Source organism: Protopterus annectens, chromosome 9.part0, assembly GCF_019279795.1.
Source record: "Protopterus annectens isolate FY-2018-M chromosome 9.part0, PAN1.0, whole genome shotgun sequence".
Classification (NCBI taxonomy): Eukaryota; Metazoa; Chordata; order Ceratodontiformes; family Protopteridae; genus Protopterus; species Protopterus annectens.
This window is the reverse complement of record NC_056743.1, coordinates 1,282,435,918-1,282,460,168: the sequence shown is the minus strand read 5'-3', so window position 1 is coordinate 1,282,460,168 and position 24,251 is coordinate 1,282,435,918. Positions and strand designations below refer to the sequence as shown.

Below are 24,251 nucleotides of genomic sequence, written 5' to 3'. Positions count from 1 at the left end.
ACTTCGGTACATGAAACATCCTAGTTTTCATTCATATAAGACTTTTGTTCTGCAGATAAGGATACAGCAAAATCATCCAAATTGTGTACACACTGTAAAATAAATTTCCAAATATAGCCGTGATAATTTAAAATTCTAAAGGCTAGATTACTGGAAAGAGGCATCCTTTTCCCTCTGAAGATCTAACCATTTCCCCTTTATTGGGGGCATTGGATTAGAGAAGCCAAGGGCTGTATATTTGAGCAGGCAGCTGGGAAGACACAGCAGGGTCAGCAGTCAAATGAGAAGAGAACTGTGATATCCAAAGAGACCCTATACTTTCTCTGAGCCTTTTTACAGACTGTTGGAATAGATATTAGTGCCCTATGGGCAGCTTTATATACATCTTCCAAGGTCAGTAAGAGAAGGAGATAGCCTCAGTACTGAACATATCTTCTTCTGTAATGTCATACATGCTGCATAGCTCTGGGGTAGTTTCTGACTGCTACGAGGCAAAAGCATCACTAAATCTAACAATCATTTGAGGAAAAGTGAACACTTGTTTGGACTTAAGCTCATGTTCACCTGCAGAATAATAAAAGTGACTGGACTCATTGCCAACTAGGAAATCACTATTGTCCTCATCAAATTCCTCATCATTCTCTGAAACAGCAGAAAGGTCTCTAGCCAAACTAGTACTAGACCCATGCATGGAAACACAGCCAGCAGAATTAGCTGTCTGCACAACACACATTAGTAAGGAAACCAGAAGTCACGGGGGAGAGAGAGAGAGAGAGATAGAAAACACCAGCCTGAATAATAAACTGGCAGTACTGGATAATGTATCACAATAAGTATTTAAAGTATTTAGTAATAAATATGTCCCCACACAACTAAACTTTGCCACACTGTATTATCACAAAATATATATATATGTTCAGAACTTTTTTGCAACAGAAGTTTTTTGCAAATGAGGGAAGTTAAAGAATTTCTGGTATACAAAGTCCAAACACCAAAGCCACCAAAGTACCAAACAAGTGTTAAAAAATACCTCCCCATACTTTAGCCATATTAAGCTGCCATAAAATATTGTTTAATAGCAATTTAAACTATATTATCTTGAGTAAAATCTCCATAGTACATTCAAATAAGTTCAGTCATGGTAAAATCATGATCCAGCATTAAAACACACAGAGCAGAGTAATATGTATAGTAAATAATGCATTATTACTCTTCTTTCGGCTTTTCTCGGTTAGGGGTTGCCACAGCGGATCACCTGTCTGCTCATGAATGGCAGTGGAGTTTTACGGTGTCGAGTTGCCAGCCCAACCTTCCACAGAAGGCACACACGCACGCACTCACACCTAGGGCCAATTTAGAGTGTCCAATCCACCTACAGCATGTCTTTGGGATGTGGGAGGAACCCAGAGCACCAGGAGGAAACTCATGCAACCACAGGGTGGACATGCAGACTCCGCACAGAAGGCACCCCAGCCGAGGATCAAACCGGAGAACCTCTTGCTGTGAGGTGGCAATGCTAACCGCTGCACCACCACGGCCGCCCTTATAGTAAATAATGTATAAATGTAGAAAAAAATCAAGTTCTACACTATTTTCCTGTTAATACACTCAAGTGCATTAGCCTTTTAGTGCTTATTTACTGTATAACTGCATTGTTTAGCCTGATTTAACCAAAAAAAAAATTCTATCTTGTTTGCTCATTTCTCGACTTTTCTAACTAGAATAGTCCAGTGTCCAGGCTTTGCTGATTTCTGGACTTTAGTTTTAGTGTTTAGAGCTATCCAGACCTTGCTGTGGTAGAGGGAGGTCCTACTGCTTATCTGTGAGAGAGGGAGCATTGTACTGCCTAACACTAGAGGAGTGATTTCCAGCTCTGAAATTGCAATTTTATTGGCCATTTTGGGCTGATTTTTATTCCTTTCAACTTTCTGGCATAAATACGCATGTTTGCATGTGTTTGAGCTTGTTTTAGATCAGCAGATCCTGTTTTGGCATCCTGCAGACTACTACAGCACCAGAAATGAGAAAGAGAGACTTTTTGTGCTAACTGCAAGTACTTTTTGATGAATTTTCTAATTTTTGCTGATTTTGGTCATTTTTACTATCTGCACTTCTCAGCTTAAAAAATAGACTAGCTACTTATTTCACTGTATTTCTGCCTGTAAATCATTTTATAGTTGTGCACTTGCCTTGCTTTTTTTAAAAAGTTTAAATTTTCAAATTTCTAATTTTGCAAAGTTTTAATTGAGTTTACTGTTTTGGGCTATACACTCAAGTGCATTAGTCTTTCTGTGCTTATATACTGTATAACTGCATTGTTTAGCCTGATTTAACTAAAAAAAAAAAATCTTATCTTTTTTGCTAATTTCCCTGCTTTTCTAACTAGAATAGTCCAGTTTCCAAGCTGTGCTGGTTTCAGGACTTTAGTTTCAGTGTTCAGAGCTATCCAGACCTTGTTGTGGTAGAGGGAGGTCCTACTGCTTACCAGTAAGAGTGGGAGAATTGTACTGCCTATCTAACACTAGAGGAGTGGTTTCCAGCTCTGAAACTGCAATTTTATTGGCCATTTTGGGCTTATTTCTATCCCTTTCAACTTTCTGGCATAAATACATGCGTTTGCATGTATTTGAGCTTGTTTTAGATCAACAGATCCAGTTTGGGCATCTTGCAGACTACTACTGCACCAGAAATGAGAAAGAGAGACTTTTTGTGCTAACTGCAAGTACTTTTTGCTGCATTTTCTAATTTTTGCTGATTTTGGTCATTTTTATTACCTGAACTTCTCAGAAAGCTTAAAAAGTAGACTAGCTACTTATTTTACTGTATTTCTCCCTGTAAATCGTTTTCCAGTTGTGCACTTGCCTTGCTTTATTTAAAAAGTTTAAATTTTAAAATTTCTAATTTTGCAAAGTTTTAATTTAGTTTATTGTTTTGGGCTATACACTCAAGTGCATTAGCCTTTCTGTGCTTATTTACTGTATAACTGCATTGCTTTGCCTGATTTAACAAAAAAAAATCTATCTTCTTTGCTAATTTCCCATATTTTCTAACTAGAAAAGTCCAGTTTCCAGGCAGTTTCAGTGTTCAGAGCTATCCAGACCTTGCTGTGGTAGAGGGAGGTCCTACTGCTTACCAGTGAGAGTGAGAGCATTGTACTACCTATCTAACACTAGAGGAGTGGTTTCCAGCTCTGAAATTGCAATTTTATTTGGCCATTTTGGGCTAATTTCTATCCTTTTCAACTTTCTGGCATAAATACGTGCAGCACCACGGGGCTAAGGTTAAACTCTTCCAGGTGCCAGAAAGTCCGCTCCTCTAATTTTCCCTTAGAACTAGCTAGTTTATCAGCAGTAGCACTAACATCTGTATACCTGTGACTAGCACTTGCTCTAAAACTTGCTAAAAAGCACTAGGAAGCCTTAATTTGTTACAAGCACTCACCTCTCCTTAGTAATAAGGAGAAAATAGTCATAGGCACTAGACAGTCTACAATTGCAAGTACTTTGCCAAAAAGTAAGGGAAAACAGCTCTTGTACTACAGAAAGAAAGCACCTAACCAGGCATGTCCAAGGGTCAGCTTCTGGTGATTTCTCCTGTCCACCTGGTGAATCTGGATATACTGGGGCAATGCAGCAATTGCCTCTTGTACACAGACAACCCTCTCCTTCTACCACTAAACACTACAACCTGCGAGAGATGCACTTACATAGCCAAACTGGAAACAAAGCTGTCTCCAGCCAAGACTGTGGTAGACAGTCAAGAGGAGAAGGTTAACACCCACACAACACCTCAAACAACACATAGTCCTTCAAAACCCACACCACCAAAACCCACTCATAGTAACTCAAAACCCACATATGCGAAGGCTCTTAACCTTAACCTGCCCAAACAACAAGGACCTCCAAAGCTGAAATGCAAACAAACACCACCACCAAGCACAACCAAAGCATCCCATAGCTCACACTAGTGTGCACCCAATAGCAGCCCCTAAGGCAAGACAACATACCCAACACTTTAGTCATAGGAAACTCTATAGTCAGACACACTGATGTCCCACTCACCAGGATGAACAAGGAGAATATTACAGTTAGTTGCCTGTCAGGTGCCAGGATCCACCACATAATGCATGCACTCAAGTCACTCCACAACAGGTAGAAATATGACTCTGTCATTACCCATGTTGGAGTGAATGACTTGAGATGTACCTCCCTGGACTACATGAAAAGAGACATGGAAGAGCTCTTGGGTCATGTAGCCCAGGCAGGTATGACCCTAACCCTGAGTAGCATCCTGCCATTGCCCAGAATGATACCACAGTATAAGGACAAAATGATTGACTTCAATAAGTGGCTAAGCTTCTAGTGTCATTCCTGGAATGACATGATTGACAAACCATGATGCTTTGCAAGAGATGGTTTGCACCTGTCGCCCCTGGGATTCAGGTTACTGGCTAAAGCTCTTGCCACCCTATAGTGCCTTTTTTAGGCAAGGTTCAAAGGAAAAAACTACCACCGTAACGGGTACAAGCAAGCAAAATCCGAAGGTAATGCTACTCAATGCAAGAAGCCTAAACCTCAAGATGCACTCTCTCGAGGCTCTCCTAAAAATGGAGAACATCAATATCTGTGCAGTAACTGAGACCTGGTTCAAAGCTCCAGAGAGCACCCCTGCGATACCAGGCTACAATTCATACCACACTTTTCAGCCACCAAACCAGGACTGAAACACTAAAGGTGGAGGAGTGTCCATATTCACCAAGAATATTCACACCTCCCAGGCTGGTTGCCCAACATAATGCATCTGAAATTCTCCGGGTGCAACTAACACTAGATAAGACTGCAATACAAATTGTAGCTTGCTACAGATCCCCCACCATGCCCCAAGATTCTCACTGCTCCTTTCTAAACATACGGGAAAATATTAAGATACAACCAAACACTCTAATACTGGGCGATTTCAACTGCCCTGCCATTAACTGGGAAAACTACTCCTGTACCAACACTTTTGCTCAATGGTTCTTGGAATTCATAAATTCCAATGCCCTAGAGCAACTAACTAATAATCCCACCAGGGGTACCAATATTCTAGACCTGGTCATTACCAACATGGGAGATCAATGCTCCACACCAGTGGTCACCTCCTTGTTGGTCAGATCAGACCATAAGCTAATCACCCTTGACATCCACATCCCACCCCCCCCCTTTAAGGATATCTCCTTAAAAAACTTCTCCAAAGCCAACTTCATGGTTTTCAAGTCAGAAATAACAAACTTCATGACACCCATGCAGATGGAAACTGGAAGTTCAGCTGCTGAATCCTACACTAAGGTACTGTATGAGCACATTCACTTGTGCATGGACCGAGCCATCCCAAATAGAACCAAAATGCTGTCCTCTAAAAAAAGGAAGCCAATCTGGTGGTCCCCTGCCATAAACAAGCTGTACAACAAAAGGAAGAAACTGTTTCAGAAAAGAGGAAGAACCCAGAATTAAAAAAAACTCCCTCACCAGCGTCAGCAGAAAGCTGAGATCCCCCATAAAATATTCCAAAGCTAGTTACGAAAACAAAATTGTCAAAGATTCCAAAGACAGCCACAAGGCATTCTATAGCTATGTCAGGAATCTAAATGGCAATACTCAGATCTGCTCTGAGCTACAGCAGAATGGCACTAGATATACTGATCCAGACGATATTGCCAATATCCTGGCAGATAGATTCAGTGCCAACGTCACCCCCTCTCACTCCCTAAAGGGCCCCTCTCAATACTGAAAGAATGCCAAATTCTGGTAATCATGGCAACTCAAGTAAAAAAGTACAGTTTTGTACCTACCATAAATGTAGATGTTCGAAGATCCACATTGCTGCAGTCCTTACATATGGGTAGTCCGCTGTCCTCGGTCGGCCCGAATACCAAAGTATTAGGCTGATGTCGGTCATGGCGCTCAGAACTGACATCAGAGCGTCAGGGTACAAAAGCACATGACCGACGTCATATCCTCAGTCTTTTCTTGCCCCAGATGTCAGAAGGCCCTAAAAACAAAGGCCATAACCAAAAAACACAAACAACATCTAGCTACTTATGTGCAAACAGTATTTACAACCCAAACCAAACAATCACCCCAAACTACAGAGGGGAAGGAGGGAGGGAAAATTGGACTGCAGCAATGTGGATCTTCGAACATCTACATTTATGGTAGGTACAAAACTGTACTATGTTCTTCATCTCACATTGCTGCAGTCCTTACATATGGGTAGAATCCCAAAGCAGATGTAAAAGGGAGGTTGGCAAAATCATAAAGCATTGGGAGCTGCTAAAATGCCCTGTAAAATTGCAGTGGCAAATCCAGCCCTAGATTTAGAATAAAGTGGAAGGTGGTAATGTTTAGAGAAAGTATGCACTGAACTCAAAGTAGCTGCTTCCAAAATATCTTTAGTAGCTACCCTCCTTAAAAAGGCTGTAGAAGTGGCAGTAGCCCTAGTTGAATGAGGCCTGATTCCAGCCGGAATCTCCTTACCATGATGGGAATAACAGAAAGCAATACAAAAACCAATCCACTTAGAAATAGTTTGTTTTGAAACAGGTTTTCCCTGAGAACCCAAAGCAAAAGAAACAAACAACTGCTGAGATTGCCTGAACCCTTTAGTTCTGCTTAAATAATAACGCAACTGCCTATGAATATCCAAAGTGTGCAAAATCTTTTCCCCTTTATTTTGGGGGTTTGCATAAAAAGTAGGCAAATGAATAGTTTGGTTTAAGGCCACACTAGAAACCACTTTAGGCATAAAGGTAGGATTTGTACGCAAAGATACCCTATCCTTATGAAAAATCAGGAAAGGCTCAACTGCCATAAGGGCCTGTAATTCAGAAACCCTTCTCGCAGAGGTAATGGCCAACAAAAAAGCAGTCTTCCATGATAAATACTTCAATTCGGCAGTAGCTGCAGGCTCAAAAGGTTGTAGAGTGAGTTTCTCCAACACAAAATTGAGATCCCAAGCAGGAGTAGGAGCTCTACGTGGGGGTCTTATGTTCTTTGCCCCTCTAAGAAATTGCTTAAACAAAGGATGAGAGAATAATGGAGGGTCACAATCATAGTGAGCAGAAATGGCTGCAGCATGAACCTTTATAGAGGAGAAAGACAAACCCTTGTCCAATAACTCAGTAAGGTACTGAAGAGAAACACTTAAATCAGGTTTGGAAACATCAAAGTCCTTTGCTTTGCTCCAAATAAAAAACCTCCTCCATTTATCAGCGTACACTTTCCTTGTGCTAGGCCTTCTGGCCTCCAAAATAACATTCAAAACTTGTTGTGGAAGCTGAGACCCTCCAGGGTCTAGAACAGAATATGCCAGGCTGTTAGATGCAGAGACTGAATTTTGACATTGAGTAAGTGATTGCCCTCCTGAGACAAAAGGTGAGGAATCGAAGGCAAAGGCCATGGAGGCTCCCGTACCAAACTTCTCAGCAGTGGGTACCAGTATTGTCGAGGCCAATCCGGAGCTATTAAAATCATGGATGGCTTGTCCTGTCTGGCCTTCAAGAGTACCTTTGGGAGAAGAGGCAGAGGTGGAAAGGCATAGACGTGAAGATTGCTCCAACTGAATGACAGAGCATCCACCCTCCAAGCTGTGTGATGAAACCCTTTTGTGCAAAACTTTGGCAACTGGTAGTTTAGTGGAGAAGCGAACAGATCTATGTCTGGAGTTCCCCATAACACTGTCAACTTCCGAAATACATGAGGGTCCAATTTCCACTTGTGGGGATCCACTATCTGTCTGCTCAACACATCTGCTAAGGAGTTCTGTGCTCCTGGCAGAAACCTTGCCTGAAGATTTAGCTGTAAACTGAGAGCAGTCTCCCACAAAATCATTGCTTGCCTGCAAACAGGGTATGAATGTGTTCCCCCTTGCTTGTTGATGTACCACATGACAGTTGTGTTGTCTGTTTGAATCAACACCTGTCCTGGGAGAAGTAAATCCTTGAAAGCCATCAATGCAAATTGGATTGCTAACATCTCCTTCAAGTTGATATGTAAATGTTGAAGTCTGGCAGGCCCCGTGTCTTGTACCCATTTTCCATTGAGATGTGCTCCCCAAGCTTTGTCTGAGGCATCTGTCGTTAGAATCTGACTCGCCTCTGGCCGGGTCACAGAGAGTCCCTTGTTTAGGTGACATTCCTGAGCCCACCACAAAAATTCCTTTTGAATGCAAGGTATTATTTGAATGACAGTGTCCAGATTTTGGCAGTGTTGTGTCCATACATTTTTGAGATACCATTGAATCTTCCTCATATGCAGTTTGGCATTGGGAAGCACCAGAATACAAGATGCCATGAACCCCAAGGCTTGAAGAACTGTCCTTTCAGTCAGCCTGGACCGAAGAGACAATTGATGGAAGTAAAGATAAAGAATCTTTTGTTTGTCCGGGGTCAAAAAGGCCATCTGGGCTGCTGTATTCAGTCTCACACCCAGAAAGCACATGTCCTGAGAGGGTACTAGACTGGACTTTATTTCGTTCACAGAATACCCTAGGCATCTTAACACTGCCATCACATACTGCAGATGATGAAGAAGTTCATCCTTGTCTTGAGCCAGAATCAGGCAATCGTCCAAATAAGGATAAATTTGTATTCCTCTCAACCTGAAGAAGGCTATCACTGGAGCCAGAACCTTTGTGAACACTCTGGGTGCAGTAGATAAGCCAAAGGGCAATGCAGAGAACTGATAATGAAAAGTCCCAGCCCGGAAACGCAGGTACTTTCTGCAACTGGGCCTGATAGGAACATGAAGATAAGCCTCTTTGAGATCCAGAGTTACCATCCAGTGATCTTTGCCCAACAGAGGTAAAAGCTGTTGTAACGTCAACATTTTGAACTTTGGAATGTCCAGATATGTGTTTAGGATAGATAAATCCAAAATTGGTCTCCACGTGTTCCCTTTCTTTGGTACTAGAAACAGGCGAGAATAAAATCCTAGGCCCACTTCTGACAGAGGAACCGGTTGTATAGCTCCTATTTGAAGAAGTGAAGAAATCTGCTTGTGAGCCTCTAGCCTTTGCTGAGGAGGAACGTCTGGCATGCCTTTGAAAGGAGGCAAAGTATGGAAATAAAACTTGTAACCTTGGTGTATAATGTCCAGTACCCATTTGTCCTGGGTGATTAAAAGCCAGTTTTGCTTGAAGAGAGCCAACCTTCCTCCCAAAGGTGCTGCCATGCAAGAAGAATCTGGCAGCTGAAAATGCAGGTCATTGGGCCTGTTTACGAAAGGACTGGCCCCTGCCCTCACCCGAAGATTGTGCAGGTGAACTCCATGTTCTAGGCCTGAAGGTACTCTGAGCTCTGCCCCTACCACGCCTAGATCTACCCCTAGACTGAGAATCAGAGGAAGGATACGTCCACCCCTTAGTAGGCCAATTTCTACTAAACTTTGGAGGCTGCACCTGCAAAAAATCTTTAACAGTCTGCATAGATTTAGCCTTGTCTTCCATTTTCTTCAAGACTGACTCCACAGGTGGACCAAACAACACTTCAGACTGTAAAGGAGCATCCAAAATCCTGGTCTTAACATGCTCTGACAAATTCTGATCCTTAAGCCAGGCGTGCCTGCGAAGAACTGAACCAGTGGCAGCCACCTTGGAAGAGGCCTGTAAAGCATCAAAACCACACTGTAAAGAATGCTTACCCACCTGTTCAGAAACATGTACCAAATCCTGTAATTCTTTACACTCTATGCCCTCTGCCAGAGCATCCACCTTAGATTTTAGTTGAGTAAGGAGAAAATTCTGATACTTTAACATATGAAACTGGCAATTCAAAGCCCTCATTGCTAAAGTAGAAGAGGTATAAACCTTTTTTCCCCATCTATCCAAAGCTCTAGCCTCTTTATCTAGAGGAACTGGATTTTTTACAACAGAGGCCCTGACACCTTTAGGTCCCTGGCTAACAGTTTCTGGATCTGCCCTAGGACTCTTATAGAGATATTTATGATCTTCAGGCACCCTATAATACCTATCCGGTTTAACTGGCGCAGGAGGCAAAGAATCAGGATTAAGGGAAGCCTCTGAGAACACATCTTGAACCACATCCAAAACAGGGGGTATAGCCAAGGGTCTATGCTGAGGCAAAAACAAAAATTCCCTAAGCCTCTTCCGTGAATCAGAGAAATCCTGTCCTTCCCACTTAAAATGCTCCCTCATAGAATGAAGTGTCTCTGAAAAAGAAAAATCCTCTGGAGGAGAAGCAGAAGGAGTGGAATCCTCTGCATCAGAATCAGAATAGGGAGTGAAATCCTGCAAGTCTTCGGCCGAAGACTCTGAATCATCTGAGGCCTGATCCAAACTTTCCAACTCTGGCTCCACCCTAGGCCTCTTATCAGGAGGGGGCATAGAACCTCTAATCAGAGTAATCAAATCTTCTGCCATTTTAAGCATGTGCTTCTTAGGCACAGACCCTGCTGCACTAGGACTGACACCAGCAGAAGACAAAGCAGGCCTGCCTTTGGAAGAAGCCTTAGAAACAGAAGGAGAAGGCCTGACCACCTTAGGAAGGGAAGGGATAATAGTAACCTGAGAAGCCCCCTCAGCCTGACCTGCCTCCTGAGAGGCCACATCCTGTAAAATCAAAGTCTCCCCCTGAGACTCAAGTGAAGCCTCCGTCGGAACAACCAGTTCCACCGAAGCCTCTGAAGAACCGGCGTCCGGAACGGACGACTCATCCTGTCTGGGTTTTACAGCTTTGTCTTTGCGCTTCTTCGCGGTAGCGGGCGTTGGAGTATCCGACAGCATATTATAATTACACCGCTTACCGAAGACCAGCCTAGCGCAATCTAACCTTCGTTTAATGGTGCGCTTATTAAACCTAGCACAAAAGCGACACCCGACTACGTCGTGCTCAGGACCCAAACAAGGAATACACAAAGAATGATAATCTCTATGCGGTATCTGTTTCCCACAAGAAATACAATTATTCACTTTTTCTGACATCCGGTAAATAACTGAGGCAAGAAAAAAACAAAATATTCCCCAACGGGGTACTTAGCCCAACTTGGATTCGGTCTGAAACTCCGAACTCGAAAAATTTCAGAACGCCGAACGGCACTCGCAACACTGCTTCTGCATCGGACCATGCGGCAAAAAAGACTGAGGATATGACGTCGGTCATGCGCTTTTGTACCCTGATGCTCTGATGTCAGTTCTGAGCGCCATGACCGACGTCAGCCTAATACTTTGGTATTCGGGCCGACCGAGGACAGCGGACTACCCATATGTAAGGACTGCAGCAATGTGAGATGAAGAACATCTGCACTCTCCAAAGCCAAGAATACAGCATCCATGGGACCAGATGACATCCTGGGCTGTGTACTACATGAACTACAAAATGAACTGGCACCTCACCTATGTGTCATGTTTAATCATAGCCTCACCTCAGGCTTCGTGCCCAGAGAGTGCCGCACAGCTACAGTCATCCCACTCCACAAAGAGGGGATCTACTTTGGATCCCAGTAACTACTGTCCCATCAGTCTGACGAGCCTGATCTGCAAGGCCATGGAATGTATTATCATGGAACTTATAAACAAAGACATTGGCAATCTTCAAACATTGGACCCCACCCAGTTTGGGTTCATGAAGGGCCTCCTGAAACTGATTGACTTCTTCGAATTAGTCTCCAGAGCCGTGGATGAGGGTAAGGTGGTTCATACAGCCTACTTGGACCTTGCCAAGGCTTTCTACACTATCCCCCACTCTGGAATCATAGATAAATGTATTAAGCTAGGCATTAATTCCTACGTCACTCCATGGGTTGCAAACTGGCTTACTGACAGAACACACACTGTAAAAGTAGCTGACTCCAAATCCAACTCAAGACAAATGACAAGTGGTGTACTGCAGGTTCTGTCCTGGGACCATTCTTGTTTGGCATCTACTTCTCTGAAGTACAGGCCAACACTAAGGGACTCTGGCTTACAAATTCGCAAATGACTGCAAGCTGGGAGCCATTACTGAATCCCCAAATTATGTAGATATACTACAAAAAGGCCTTACCGAAACAGATGCCTGGTGCCAGAGCCATGGGCTCAAGCTAAATGCCAAAAAATGTATAGTGGTCCCCTTTGGGAAAAAACATGTACCTGTGAACTACCACATAGGTGGCAGTACACTAAACACTGAAAGTGTGATGAGACCTAGGGACACAGGGGGACAGCAGTCTCACCTTTGATAACCACATAGCCACAACAGTTAGAAAATCCTTCTACATGGCAAACCTCATCACTAAGGGCTTTTCATCCAGAAAAAGGAGGTCATTGTCCCTCTGTACTCATCCCTCATTAGACCCACTATAGAATACAATGCCCCATTTGGTATGTATATCACAAGACATCTGCAACACCTAGAAAGGCCGCAGAAATACCTCACAAAAAGAATCACAGGCCTAAAGCAGATGCCTTATGCTGACCATCTAAAGAAACTCCAGTTAAACTCTGTTGCATATCGCCTACTCAGAGGAGATCTCTGCCTAACATACAAGGCCATGTCAAACCCAGAGTTGTTGGACATTCTACACTTAAAGAAATAGCAATCCCACTGAGCCACACACTCCATGAATCTTAACCTTGTCATCATGATGAATAGAACATGCTGGAGGGATAGGTTTTTGACCCAGAGGCTCCCCATACTCTGGAATAGGCTGCCCATACACGTCAGGCAGAGCACTTCAATGGCCCTCTTCAAGAGGAACCTTGATGATTGGATGGGAGATAGGAAATTCACCCCGGGGATCACATCAGTAGCCCTGCTAGACAAGGGTTCAGGAAAGTAAATATTTGTGGGAAGCAATAGCCAGGGAATCGTTATGGCTAGCCTTCTATACACCCTAGGCCCGATAGCCTAGTACCTACCTATGAACCTATGAACAACAACAATAAAACAGGGAACAATTAATTTGTGGTTCTGATTGCACAAGGCAGTCCCTAGTGTCTAACAACACACATACACAGTAAAAACAAGCATCTGTCAAAGACAGAAGCCAAATAAATACTTCTACAAGCAGAAATTCCCACAGGAATTACTGTAAACACTGACAGAAATAAAATACAGAAATTCCCACAGGAATTACTGTAAACACTGACAAATAAAATATTAAAATAAATATATTTTAAATAAACATAAAAATAGAAAGAGAATAATAAATCTAATAATAAAATGAGAAGAGAGGTCCACAAATGGGGTTTATATGAGCAGCAAGCCAGAAAAATTAGCACTGGATCCTCTGAAGACTCAGAAGACTTTCTTCTTTGGATGGCAGAAAAAACTCACTTCCCATGACAACTGGAGGCTTCCCTCTTATGATATGTTCAGCCAATCAGCTGTCACAGAAGACAGAGGGAGGGGATTTCAAGCTTTTAAAAGCAGACCAGTCTGTGTTACCTTGAAATGCCACTGAGGCAGTTGGGAAATGATGAACATCAATGGTAACCAAGTTTGCCACTGACTGTAACTTGCGGGTGATTATCAAAATCCATTCAGATACTCAAATTGTCCAGCAAAGCATGACCCAAAAGAAATGCTGGTGTATTAATTATGGGCTTATCCTCGGTGTAAACTGCAGTCTAATTTCCTTTGGTGAGTCCTCCATCATCACCATATGCTATATAATAGCATTCCATGTAAATATGATCCAGTCATTAGAGACTTTTGTATCTACATTGATGAAAAACTCCTTTGGCCACTACATCTCTTCCATTGTTAGAAAACCCTTCTACTTTTCACAGCTCTTCCTTTGTGATATCCCTTTAAGGTACAGAGAAGTTACAGTCCCACTTTATTCCTATCTTATTAGGTCCCACATTGAATATAATGTCTTGTTTGGTATGCACATCATTAAGAATCTAAACTCACTTGAAAGATCTCAAAGTTTTGTTATCAAAAGATCTCAAGTCTTAGTACATTTAGCAAATGTGACAGATGAAAATCCTTAGCCCTCTACTGAGTCTTGAATAGGCTTTTAATGGGGTGATCTCTGTTTAGTCTTCTGTGTTATGAATGACACTGCATTTCTTTAACTCCTTCACGTAATCAGAACTGGTGGGTAAAGCAAATATCCACACTGCAAACCTAAACCTATACTGTTACTTTAACAATACCATATGTGATATGACAGGTATGTAATCCAGCACATCTTCTATTTCTGGAATATGCTTCCCTTACATTTTAAGTTGAGTATTTCTTTAGCCACCTTTACAACCAATGTGGATGACTGAATAGTTGATCAGAAATTTTCACCTTGAATATGTGGGAAATAATATACCTAGTAAGGGAACACTATTAATTCCCCACAAATATTGGGTGATATGGCTGAGCTTCTCCATAATTTCCTTGGCTGTATACTTAGTAACACCATGTGAACTTACGCTATGACATTCCTGTCAGCTTTCTATGAAAGTAATGGTGACACAGGTGCTCAGCTATGTTATGCTGAGTGAGACAATGCAATCATAGCCGGCCTTAGGCATAGGCCAACTAGGCAGCCGCCTTAGGCACCACACTAGGGGCGCTTTTCCAGTATTTATTTGGTGTAGATAGACCAGGATGGGGGTACTGGGTGGTGTGGTGGAGTGCGCCATGGAGCCCTTCTGCTTAGGGCATCAGCTAACTTAAGACCGCTTCTGATTGCAATTACTTGCTCACTGGGTGTAGAACTGTGTGTTTTCACTGTCTATCCATAGCTGGATGGCCAGAAATGCTTAGACGTGCTCCTCTGTGAAGTCTACAACTCACTTGTTTGTGAACTGCAGACTACAAAGTGTGAACCCCTTTACATACCAATTAAATATTTGGACTCCCTTCAGATATACAGTTGTGTACATTCTTCCTCTCATGCTCTGGCCATGAATTGCACTGGGCTTTGTCATGTGCCTTGTACTGCGCACCAGCTCTACATGACTGTTAACCATGTTTATGAATGGGGTCCACAGTGATTTATGTGTTATATACAGTCACATGTTAGCTTTCTTTTACCTTATTCTTTCTGCATCCAGTGCTAAGAATTTGACTACAAGTATATAAATGTATTCTGCTTCTCCAGTGTTGCACCATTTACCATGTCCATTTCCAGACCACATGTATGTTTCAATACACCACTTCGTCAAAGCTCACAGTATATTGCTTCTATATACTCCTCACTGCAATAAGTTCACGTCTCATACTCATGCCATGTGAAAGTATGTCCAACTGAAGGTATAGTCTATGTTAATAAAGATACATGGTGATAAGGACACACACTGAAATGTCTCTCTGTTTTGTTTGTTTGTTTAAATGTCATAAAGCCATACTGTCTATATATAAGTAAGCTGCATTCCGCAGATGAGCTCCATACATCTAGAAACTCATGTGAAAACTTGTACTGTTATGTTTAAATATGTTTTCCATAAATGTGCAGACAAACACACAGTAATAATTTAAGCACTTACCAACTTTGATGTCATGGTTAATGTCTTCAATGGAGATTGTGGTATTTGGCAGGGGGTCTCCTTTCTCATCTGTTACCTTCCCCTTAAGCCCACGATGCACCTATAGAAAATTAGTGAGTCAGCTGTGTCAGTACAGTGTCAGTGGTGAGAAACAAAGGAATAATTTCTGTATCGCATGATAGAAATTCAGCTGTATCATATGACACCAAAGAAAACCAAACATACCAGCTTTACTTCTAACAAAACAAGGAGAGCAGTTCTATAGCTGAACTTAGATACAGAATGTGCAGACAAATGGATGAATAAACAAAGCAAGAAGGGAAGACAGAAAGAGAGAGAGAAAGAGGGTGTGTACATGTAGGGGTGCGTGTGTGCCTATGTGAGTGTGCATGTCTGTGCGTGTGTGAGTGTATGTCTGTGTGCAGGTGGGTGCTCCCTCTTGTGCACACTTAATCTCATCATGGTAGCTATGAGGTCCAAGCTCTCTGTCCTACCAGAAGGAATCTACATTTAAGGGCATGTTCTTTACAAACTCTGCCAGCCACTCTATCTACTTCTCTCTTGCAAACAGCATCCTACTCTACATAACTTTGCAAACCAACTGACTCATTAATTTGTCTGCAGTAAATTGACTTTGTGGTCTTTCTTGGGAATTCCAAACAAATAACAGCATACCTCTTGACCTGGAGAGAGCAAAAAGCTGGACAATGGCTCTTGAAAATTAGGTGCATTCAGCCAAAAATCTGGACAGCTAATTAGCATAAATTTTGAATATATAATAGCTTAACTTCTCACACTTCCAATATTATTGTGAGATACCAACGCTCAGAAACACAACTTAAAAAGTATGAAAGAATAATGTAAAATTATATATATATATATATATATATATATATATATATATATATATATACATACACACACACACACACACACACACACACACACACACACACACACACACACACACACACACACACACACACACACACACACAGACACACACATACATACATATATATGCTGGCCTGAAGATCTGAGAAATATATGCCAAATAGGAGGAGGGCACAAAACTGAGCCCTGTGGTACACCACTGGTAATGTTTTTGCTTTCAGAAGTTGCACAAGCTATTACAGCCACATAGGTTCTCTCAAGCAAATATTTAGCTATCCATCACACAATATAAAGATTTATATTCAGATTTACAAGTCTAACAATAATGACTACATGGGGAATAGTGTCACCGGCTTTGGCCAGGTCTAGATATACTGTATGCACTGCATAACCACTATCCACTGCTTTGGTACTTTTTCAAAGAAATTAAAGAGGTTAGTGATGCAGGGCCTTTCTTTGATAAAGCCAACTTCATGAAGTCTATAGTTAAGAGATGTTCAATGTCTAGACTAATGAAGCCTGAGATAATGTGCTCCATAGCTTTACATATCAGGCTAGTGAGACTTATGGGTCTATAGTTACCAGGGTCAGTGGTTGGGCCACCACTGTGTAATGGCATCACAATGGTTGTTTTCCAGGTTTCAGGAATGTAACCAGTGGATGGCTTAGATTTAACAGGTTAACTAGGAGTTCAGAAAGGCCACATTTAGCGCTGATAATCAGGTAACCAGGTATGTTGTCAGCGCCAATGAATGAAGTATTCTTAGTTTTTGAAAGGGCTGAGTGAACTTGTTCCATGGTAATTAAAGGGAGTGACAGGGATTGTGTAACCTGTGGGATTGTTATAATTGTGAGTGGAGAAAAAATTGCACTAAATTTGTTAGCTAGGATATTACTGACCTTTGGATCAGAGAGTGGAGTATTATTGTGGACTATCTCTGAACATTGCTGAGTGTTAATTCTTAACTTCTGACACAATTAAAAAAGATTTGCAGTTATTTTTGGTTTTAGTAGCTATTTTAAGTTCATACTCAGTTTTGAACTTACTAATGGTTCCCTTAAGCTCTTTGTTAGTTTGCTTAAGTGTGCTCTTAATGTATATATATCATTAAACAGTTTCTTTCTCCTGTTATATAATTTATTTATATGGGTATTCCACCACAGGGGGTTGTTTTTAAATTGTCTCATTGTATTTGTTGCAAATAGGGACTGCCTTATCAATACAACTATTTAAATGGGAGTAGAAGAGTCACAGGTAGCAGCTTTAGCAATGGGATCCTTCAGAGGAGGATTACAGCAGAATTTATTTAAGTTATCCAGTAACTGAAGAAGCTAGACTTTTGAGAAGTCCCTAAAAACTGTGCTTTTTACAGGGGAAGTACCAACAGCTTTTAAGGAAAAGGTCATTAAATTATAATCTCATTTAACAACATATGGTGACACATATGGAGCTGTGCAAGAAGTGGCCATGTTTGTGAGGACCAGATCCAGGATACTGGGGCCCTAGTAGGATGGTTAACTATTTGTGAATGACAGTTAATATTTATGATGGCAAGAAAATGTTGGGTTTGCCGACCACTGGCAGTGTGGGTCAGCCATTTTATTGATGGATAGTTGAAGTCTCCCAGTAGAAAGGTGTTTGGTTTAATGGTGTTTTTATCTAATGCTTTAAGATAGCTATGATTCTCAGAAGGGGACATATAGGATGTTCTATAGCTAGTTTTGAAGTGGTAATTAATCTGGTTTATGGTGATTTAGACTTCTAGGAATTCAAATGGGGTGTCCCAAGGAATCTGTCATGAGGTGATGATATCCCTGATGAATAAAGATACTCCCCCACAACTGCAAGTGAGTTTGAAGACATGATAGGTATTATACCCAGGACACTGAGTTTGACTAGTAAGAAAGTAAAATTATAAAAATTCAAATAGTAATTTCCATGTAATGGTGTAAAATGCAAAATAAAGTAAACAGAAGGAAGGAATGGCATTTAGATTAAAAATATCATAAGATATGGCAATCACTAGTAAACAGTAAGACATCCTGGATTTTCTGTTATAAAGATATTTGCAAAATATGACAGGGCTTGTTTCTGCTATGATATGGTATAACTTGCAGATTAAACCGATAAGTGTGAGCTGAAGTATAATACAGAGAACTACAAACTACATACATTATTGGGATGACCACAAACAACAAGCCATCTAACAAGGCCGATCTTTGGAAAGAGTACAGGAAGAGGATCTGAGTGTTACATTTGCAGCTTGAATCATGCAGCGCAGTGAGAAGTGGTAGCAGTAAAGTCTCACAACATATTTTATGGCATATGGAGGACACAGGACATGAGAAATGTTGAAGTTAAATATTGGCTGTAGAGATCACATGTGAAACAGAACTTCTGCAGATAAGCAAGAATGCCTTTACCACCACCGAAATCTGGATGGCTAATAATCATCTAGCTCTAAACCCAAATAAAACTAAATTGTTATTTGCTCCCAAGAAAAACCTTTCTGTTAACATGACAGATTTCACCATTCATTCTCAAAACAACATTACTATAGAGGTTGTCTCCCACGCTAAATTACTAGGAGTTATTCTCAGTGAAAACCTGACATTTGACCTTCACATCCACAATAATATTAAAAAAACAAATTATAATCTAGGCACCCTCTACCAACATAAATACTATGTTAACTGTTCTACTAACCGTACAGTCAATTTACCCTTTCTCCTACCTTCTCTCCTTTATGGTGCTTCTCTCCTTACCAATATCCACTCCACCCTAAAAACCAAGCTTGAGTCATGTTACAACAAGGTAGCCAAGTTTGCAACCAATGCAAAAATACTCTTTCCATCATTGCATTGCCCTAAAAATCACTTAACTGTCTCAAACTTCCACATTATCTAACCTACCTGCAGCTAATCACAGCATACAAAATCATTTACAAGCCCTCAGATTGCCCAGCCCTTTCTTCCATCTTAACCCACTACCACCGGAATAAACCACTTAGATCTGAAAATCTACTTCTGCAAGTTGACAAACCTAAACTCCCAGCTGGTAACATGCTTCATTCCTTCTCTATTCCCAAGCTTTGGAACTCTCTCCCATTATAAGTTCATAGGTTCATACTAGGCTATCTGCCCTAGGGCATTTATAAGCCTAGCCAGAATCAGAACCTCCAGTAATATCTCCTCCTTCAAAAAATCTTTGCGGCAACACCTCTCAACCCTGAGGCAATGCAGATGCTTAATTCTCATCCATCCATAACCTGACTACCTACACCCTAAGTTGTTCACACCTTCATTTACATCCTCACCTCTTCAAACCTTCTTTTATCACTACTTACAACAAATAATTTATCTTTCGCTTTATCTATCTTTCCTTTACTATCTCTCTACACATCCACTCTGCCCTGCAATACTCTGCTGCTTATATTCAGAGCACCTTGAAAATACTGCTAAGTGACCATTTTATCAGTATTATTACCTTTACTGTATAATAATATGATTACTTGATTAGTTTGTAACCTTTACCTGTATAAATCTGTGCATATCATTTGTTTGCACACTTATTTTCTACTACTGTATAATACTGTCTGTTTTTGTTAATATTGTTTGCATCTACTGTTTTATATTTTATGTACTGTTATGCTAACTGCCATTGTGGAGCTTTTCTTCCTGGGCCTCCACTGAAAATGGGTTCTTTTGGCCCATTGGACGTTCCCAGTAAACAAATGGCAATAAATAAATAAATAAAATTATTTTTACTTGCCATGGTCCAATACATTCAATTAAGCTTGCTAAAATGATGATGTCAATGGCATGATTCATATGTGCATACTGGAGGATAACAAACTGGAAAGAAAAAACATAAGATATACACAAAGCATTGTCAGGTTGAGTATCATGGGTGGAGTTCAATATGAGAGACACACAAAGAGAAGGTGACTTGGCACAGATGCCAACTAGAATAAAGCAAATTCAAGACTGTTATAAGAAGATATTAATTTGGAAAGAATGTGGTGTAGCTAAAAATGGTTTGCTAAGAAAATGGTGAAACAGATGTTAACAGAGGAGTCTTAGCTGTCTGAGAATAACTACTGAAATGGGGGAATGGAAAAGGACAGACAGATGTTAGCTAAAGAATCTTAGCTGTTTGGGGAACAGACAGGAATAGGCAGCTGCACAGATATATGGTGACATGCTGCGGCAAGTCAAAAAACATTACACTTATTTGTACAACAACACTGTGTATACAGAAACCAATCAAACTATGCATATTAATCTAATAGTGATGTCTGTGTTCTACTAATAATCATCTAACTCAACAAACTTACTTAATATGAAATGTCTCTGTAAAATAAAAATAGCAAAAAGTTGTATTGTCAAGAGTAAAGGTTTATTTCTACCACAGTATGCATTTTCATCTACAACAGACAGTCAGAAGAAATTTATTATAGATAAAAGTGCTTACTATGGCAGAAATAAAAAAAAGGGTACTTGTGTATTATCACAACCAAATTTTCATGCTGCGATAACTGACGTAAAATTGAAGAAGGGATGTTTGGGTTTGCCCTGTAAGGTCTATCTAATTTGTGTTTTACAGGTAAGGTCAGACATTTTTAAGTTTTAATGGAAGGCTGGGTTGTAAACAGAGGGCTTGGGAAAACAGTCACCATTTTCTTCCGCTGCTGCTTCTTCACCGACTGTGGTGACTTGACTGGAGAAACTAGCTGCAGTGTCTGTGCCCTTTTACATACATCAGAACGTCCGATAGGAAGCAAAGACAATCGAGGGGATTTTCAAGTAGAAACAACGGCAGTACTGCCAAATCTTTTGCATCTTCTAACTTCCTTTCATTCCCCCAATGCTAGTCTCACTTTGGGGATCAATTACAATAGAGAGGGTAATCCAAAAAAAAAAAAACTCGAATGAAGAATGTCGAAATGATTTTGCAGTACTGCCATTTTTTCTACTTGAAAATCCGCTCGATTGTCTTTGCTTCCTATCAGATGTTCAAAACACTGCAGCTAGTTTCTCCAGTCAAGCCACTGATGCTAGATGTTATCAGTTTTCTGCATACTTACTTACTTCTTTTTATGTAAGAACCGTAGCTTACAAGCTGTGCCTCGTACAAGACATCCAGAAAAAGAAGAAGAAGAAGAAAATGAAGAAGGTGATATGCTGCTATTGCAAATGACCCACTTGTCGTCTTTGGAATCTGCCATAATTTTATTCTGCCCTGCTTCTTCTTCTTATTTTCCATGAAGTTAGGGCATCAAAGGAGGATGCTACCAAGGAAGAGGACTTTGGCCATTAGTCCAGTTCCTCTGTCATAACCAAAGTGCTATAGAAAGTGAATTGGACTTCGCACACCCCTTTTTAGTTTAGTAAACAGTTGTTGAGAATATCAGGAACTACACGGGGGTTTAAAATCTGGTTGCGTTAATACGTAAGTACCAAAAAAGTTATGTACTCACCATAATGTTACATCTATGTTGTCCATTTTCATTCTTCCTCAACTGATGGGTTTTGGATCTGACTCGGCCGCTTTTTCCAGATCCTCAGATCCAAACTCTTGAGCATCTCCCTTAACCCATAATGTCCCATCAGCCTAACATACCTCAGTTGAGTTTGCTGTTGACAAGATTCATTTAATAATACCTTAAGAGAACTGAAGAAGGCATAGAATAAGAAGAGCTGGAGCTCAAACAAGGAACAACAAAGGGCAGGAAGTTGAGGAAGATGCAATGCTGTGGTGAGTACAGAACTTTTTTATCTGATGCTGTCATTTTCATTCATTCCTCAACTGTTGGGACAGAGTCTCCAGCTAGATGAACCTTGGGTGGTCCTCATGGAAGGATACTTTGGAGTACTGCAGAGCCAAAAGCAGCTCTGTTCCTAGAATCCAAATCTGATTTATATTGGGCAAAAAAGGTATGAACCGAGGAGCAAGTGGCAGCTGCACATATGTCATCTATGGAAACTCTTGACCAAAAACCAGAGGATACAGCCATAGACCCAGTGGAATGAGCTCTAGGAGGCTTAGGCAAGGACAACCTTCTTTTAGTATAGACAAAGGATATCAATCTGTTAACCATTTGGCCAGTGTAACTTTAGAAACTGACTTGCCCAATCTGTTAGGTGAGGAGGATACAAACAACTGGTTAGTCTTCTGGAAGTCATTGGTTTGATGAAGATAAAACTGAAGTTGTCTATGTACATCCAAAAGATGGAGCATGTACTCTCTCCTTTGTTTAGAAAATTTGGAAAGAAAACCAGGAGGTTAATGACCTGGTTAATATTAGACTCAGAAGCTACCTTAGGCAAAAAAGATAAGTTGGGTCATAAGGAAACCTGTCTTTGTGGAAAACCAGGTAAGGAGGTTTTGAAGATAGAGCCTGGAGTTTGGATACTTGTCTGGCTAATGTAATAGCGACTAGAAAAATGTTTTTCCAAGACAAAAACTTGAGGTCTGACCTGTCTGAAGGTTCAAAGAGGCCTTGGGCCAGACCTTGAAGCAAAATAGTTAAATGCCAAGGTAGAGTAGGATCCTTTAGTGGATGTCTAAAAATGTTCCTTTGAGAAAGGCTTTGCATAATTTAGAATAATTATTCTCACCTAGATTGAAGTTTGAAATAGCAGCCAGCTGGACCCTAGAGAAAAGCTATACCCTTCATTGAAAACTGAAGCTGAAAATCAAGTACAGCTGGTATAAGAGCAGAAAGGGGGCCCAGATCCCTCTTAAGGGCTCAGAACACAAACTTCTTCCATTTTACTTTTGTAAATCTTTCTAGTAGAAGTTTTTTGAGAAGATAACAAAATATGATGGACCAGGGAGGACAGCCTTGGCTGTCTAGCAATCAATTGAACTGCAGAAACCATGTGGTCAGTTTTAGGCCTATTATGTCTGAATGAGTCATACCTGTCAGATGAGACAGGAGGTCTGGATTGGAATCCAGTATCTAGAGCAGATGTAGAAGATGAAGTCAGAGGAAGGGAACTGAATTTTACAAGGCCAAAAAGGTGCAATGAGGATAACTGTGTTCTTCAACTGGTATGTTTTCTGTACAAATTCGGGAATGAGAGGTAATTGGGGGGTAAGCACACAGAAGACCGGAGGGCCAATTGTGGACTACAGCATCTCTCAGTGACTCTACCCATTGGAGGGATCAAGACAAAGAACTTGGTGCCCTTGTTGTTGAGAGGAGAAGTGAAAAGGCTACAACATGGTTGGCCTCACTGATGGAAAATTGTCCCTCCCACTTTGACACTGAGAGATCACTAGTGAGGCATCAGAATGGACCTGCTTAGTTTGTTTGCAATCACATTGGCTTCCCCCGGTATGTGCATTGCTATCAGAAATAGGCCAGAAGAGATCACCTATTGCCACACTCTCAGTGCTTTTCAACATAGTTAGTAAGATGTGGTCCTCCCCTGTTTGTTGATGTACCAGACAGCAGACATATTGTCTGTCTGAGTAGCAATTGTCCCAGAAGGGAAAACGTCTTGAAAGGTCTGCAGTGCTAGGAGGATTGCTCTCATTTCCAGAACACTGATGTGCATCTTGGCCTCTTCTGGGGACCATGTGGAAGAACATGTTAGTCATAGGTTGAAGGATGGGCAATTCCAAAAAGACTATTTTGGCACTTTGCAGAAATGGACACAGAAAAAGATTTGGAGATTTGGAGAGCTCCTTAGTCTAATCTCTTTGCTGTCTTGTGAAATGTGCCAAATAATTCAATGACCTCAGAGCAAAGGTAGCTGAAGCATAAACGTGCTTACCAAATCTGTCCAACACCCTAGATTCCCTGTTAGTGGGACAGACAGAAGAGCTTTGTTCTGCAAAATCTTTATTAGTGGCCCACTGCCACAACCATTAATTCAGCTGGGAC

At 41.1% G+C, this 24,251-nt stretch overlaps 1 protein-coding gene across 1 annotated transcript in view; it reads right to left on the bottom strand.

The window, feature by feature from the left end:
• LOC122812004 (inactive carboxypeptidase-like protein X2) overlaps positions 1-24,251 on the bottom strand; it is a 730,993-nt gene that overhangs the window by 27,745 nt on the left and 678,997 nt on the right. The window contains exon 20 of the mRNA XM_044084217.1: positions 15,463-15,562. Within this exon, the coding sequence (XP_043940152.1) occupies positions 15,463-15,562 (100 nt within the window). The remainder of the gene's footprint in view (positions 1-15,462; positions 15,563-24,251) is intronic.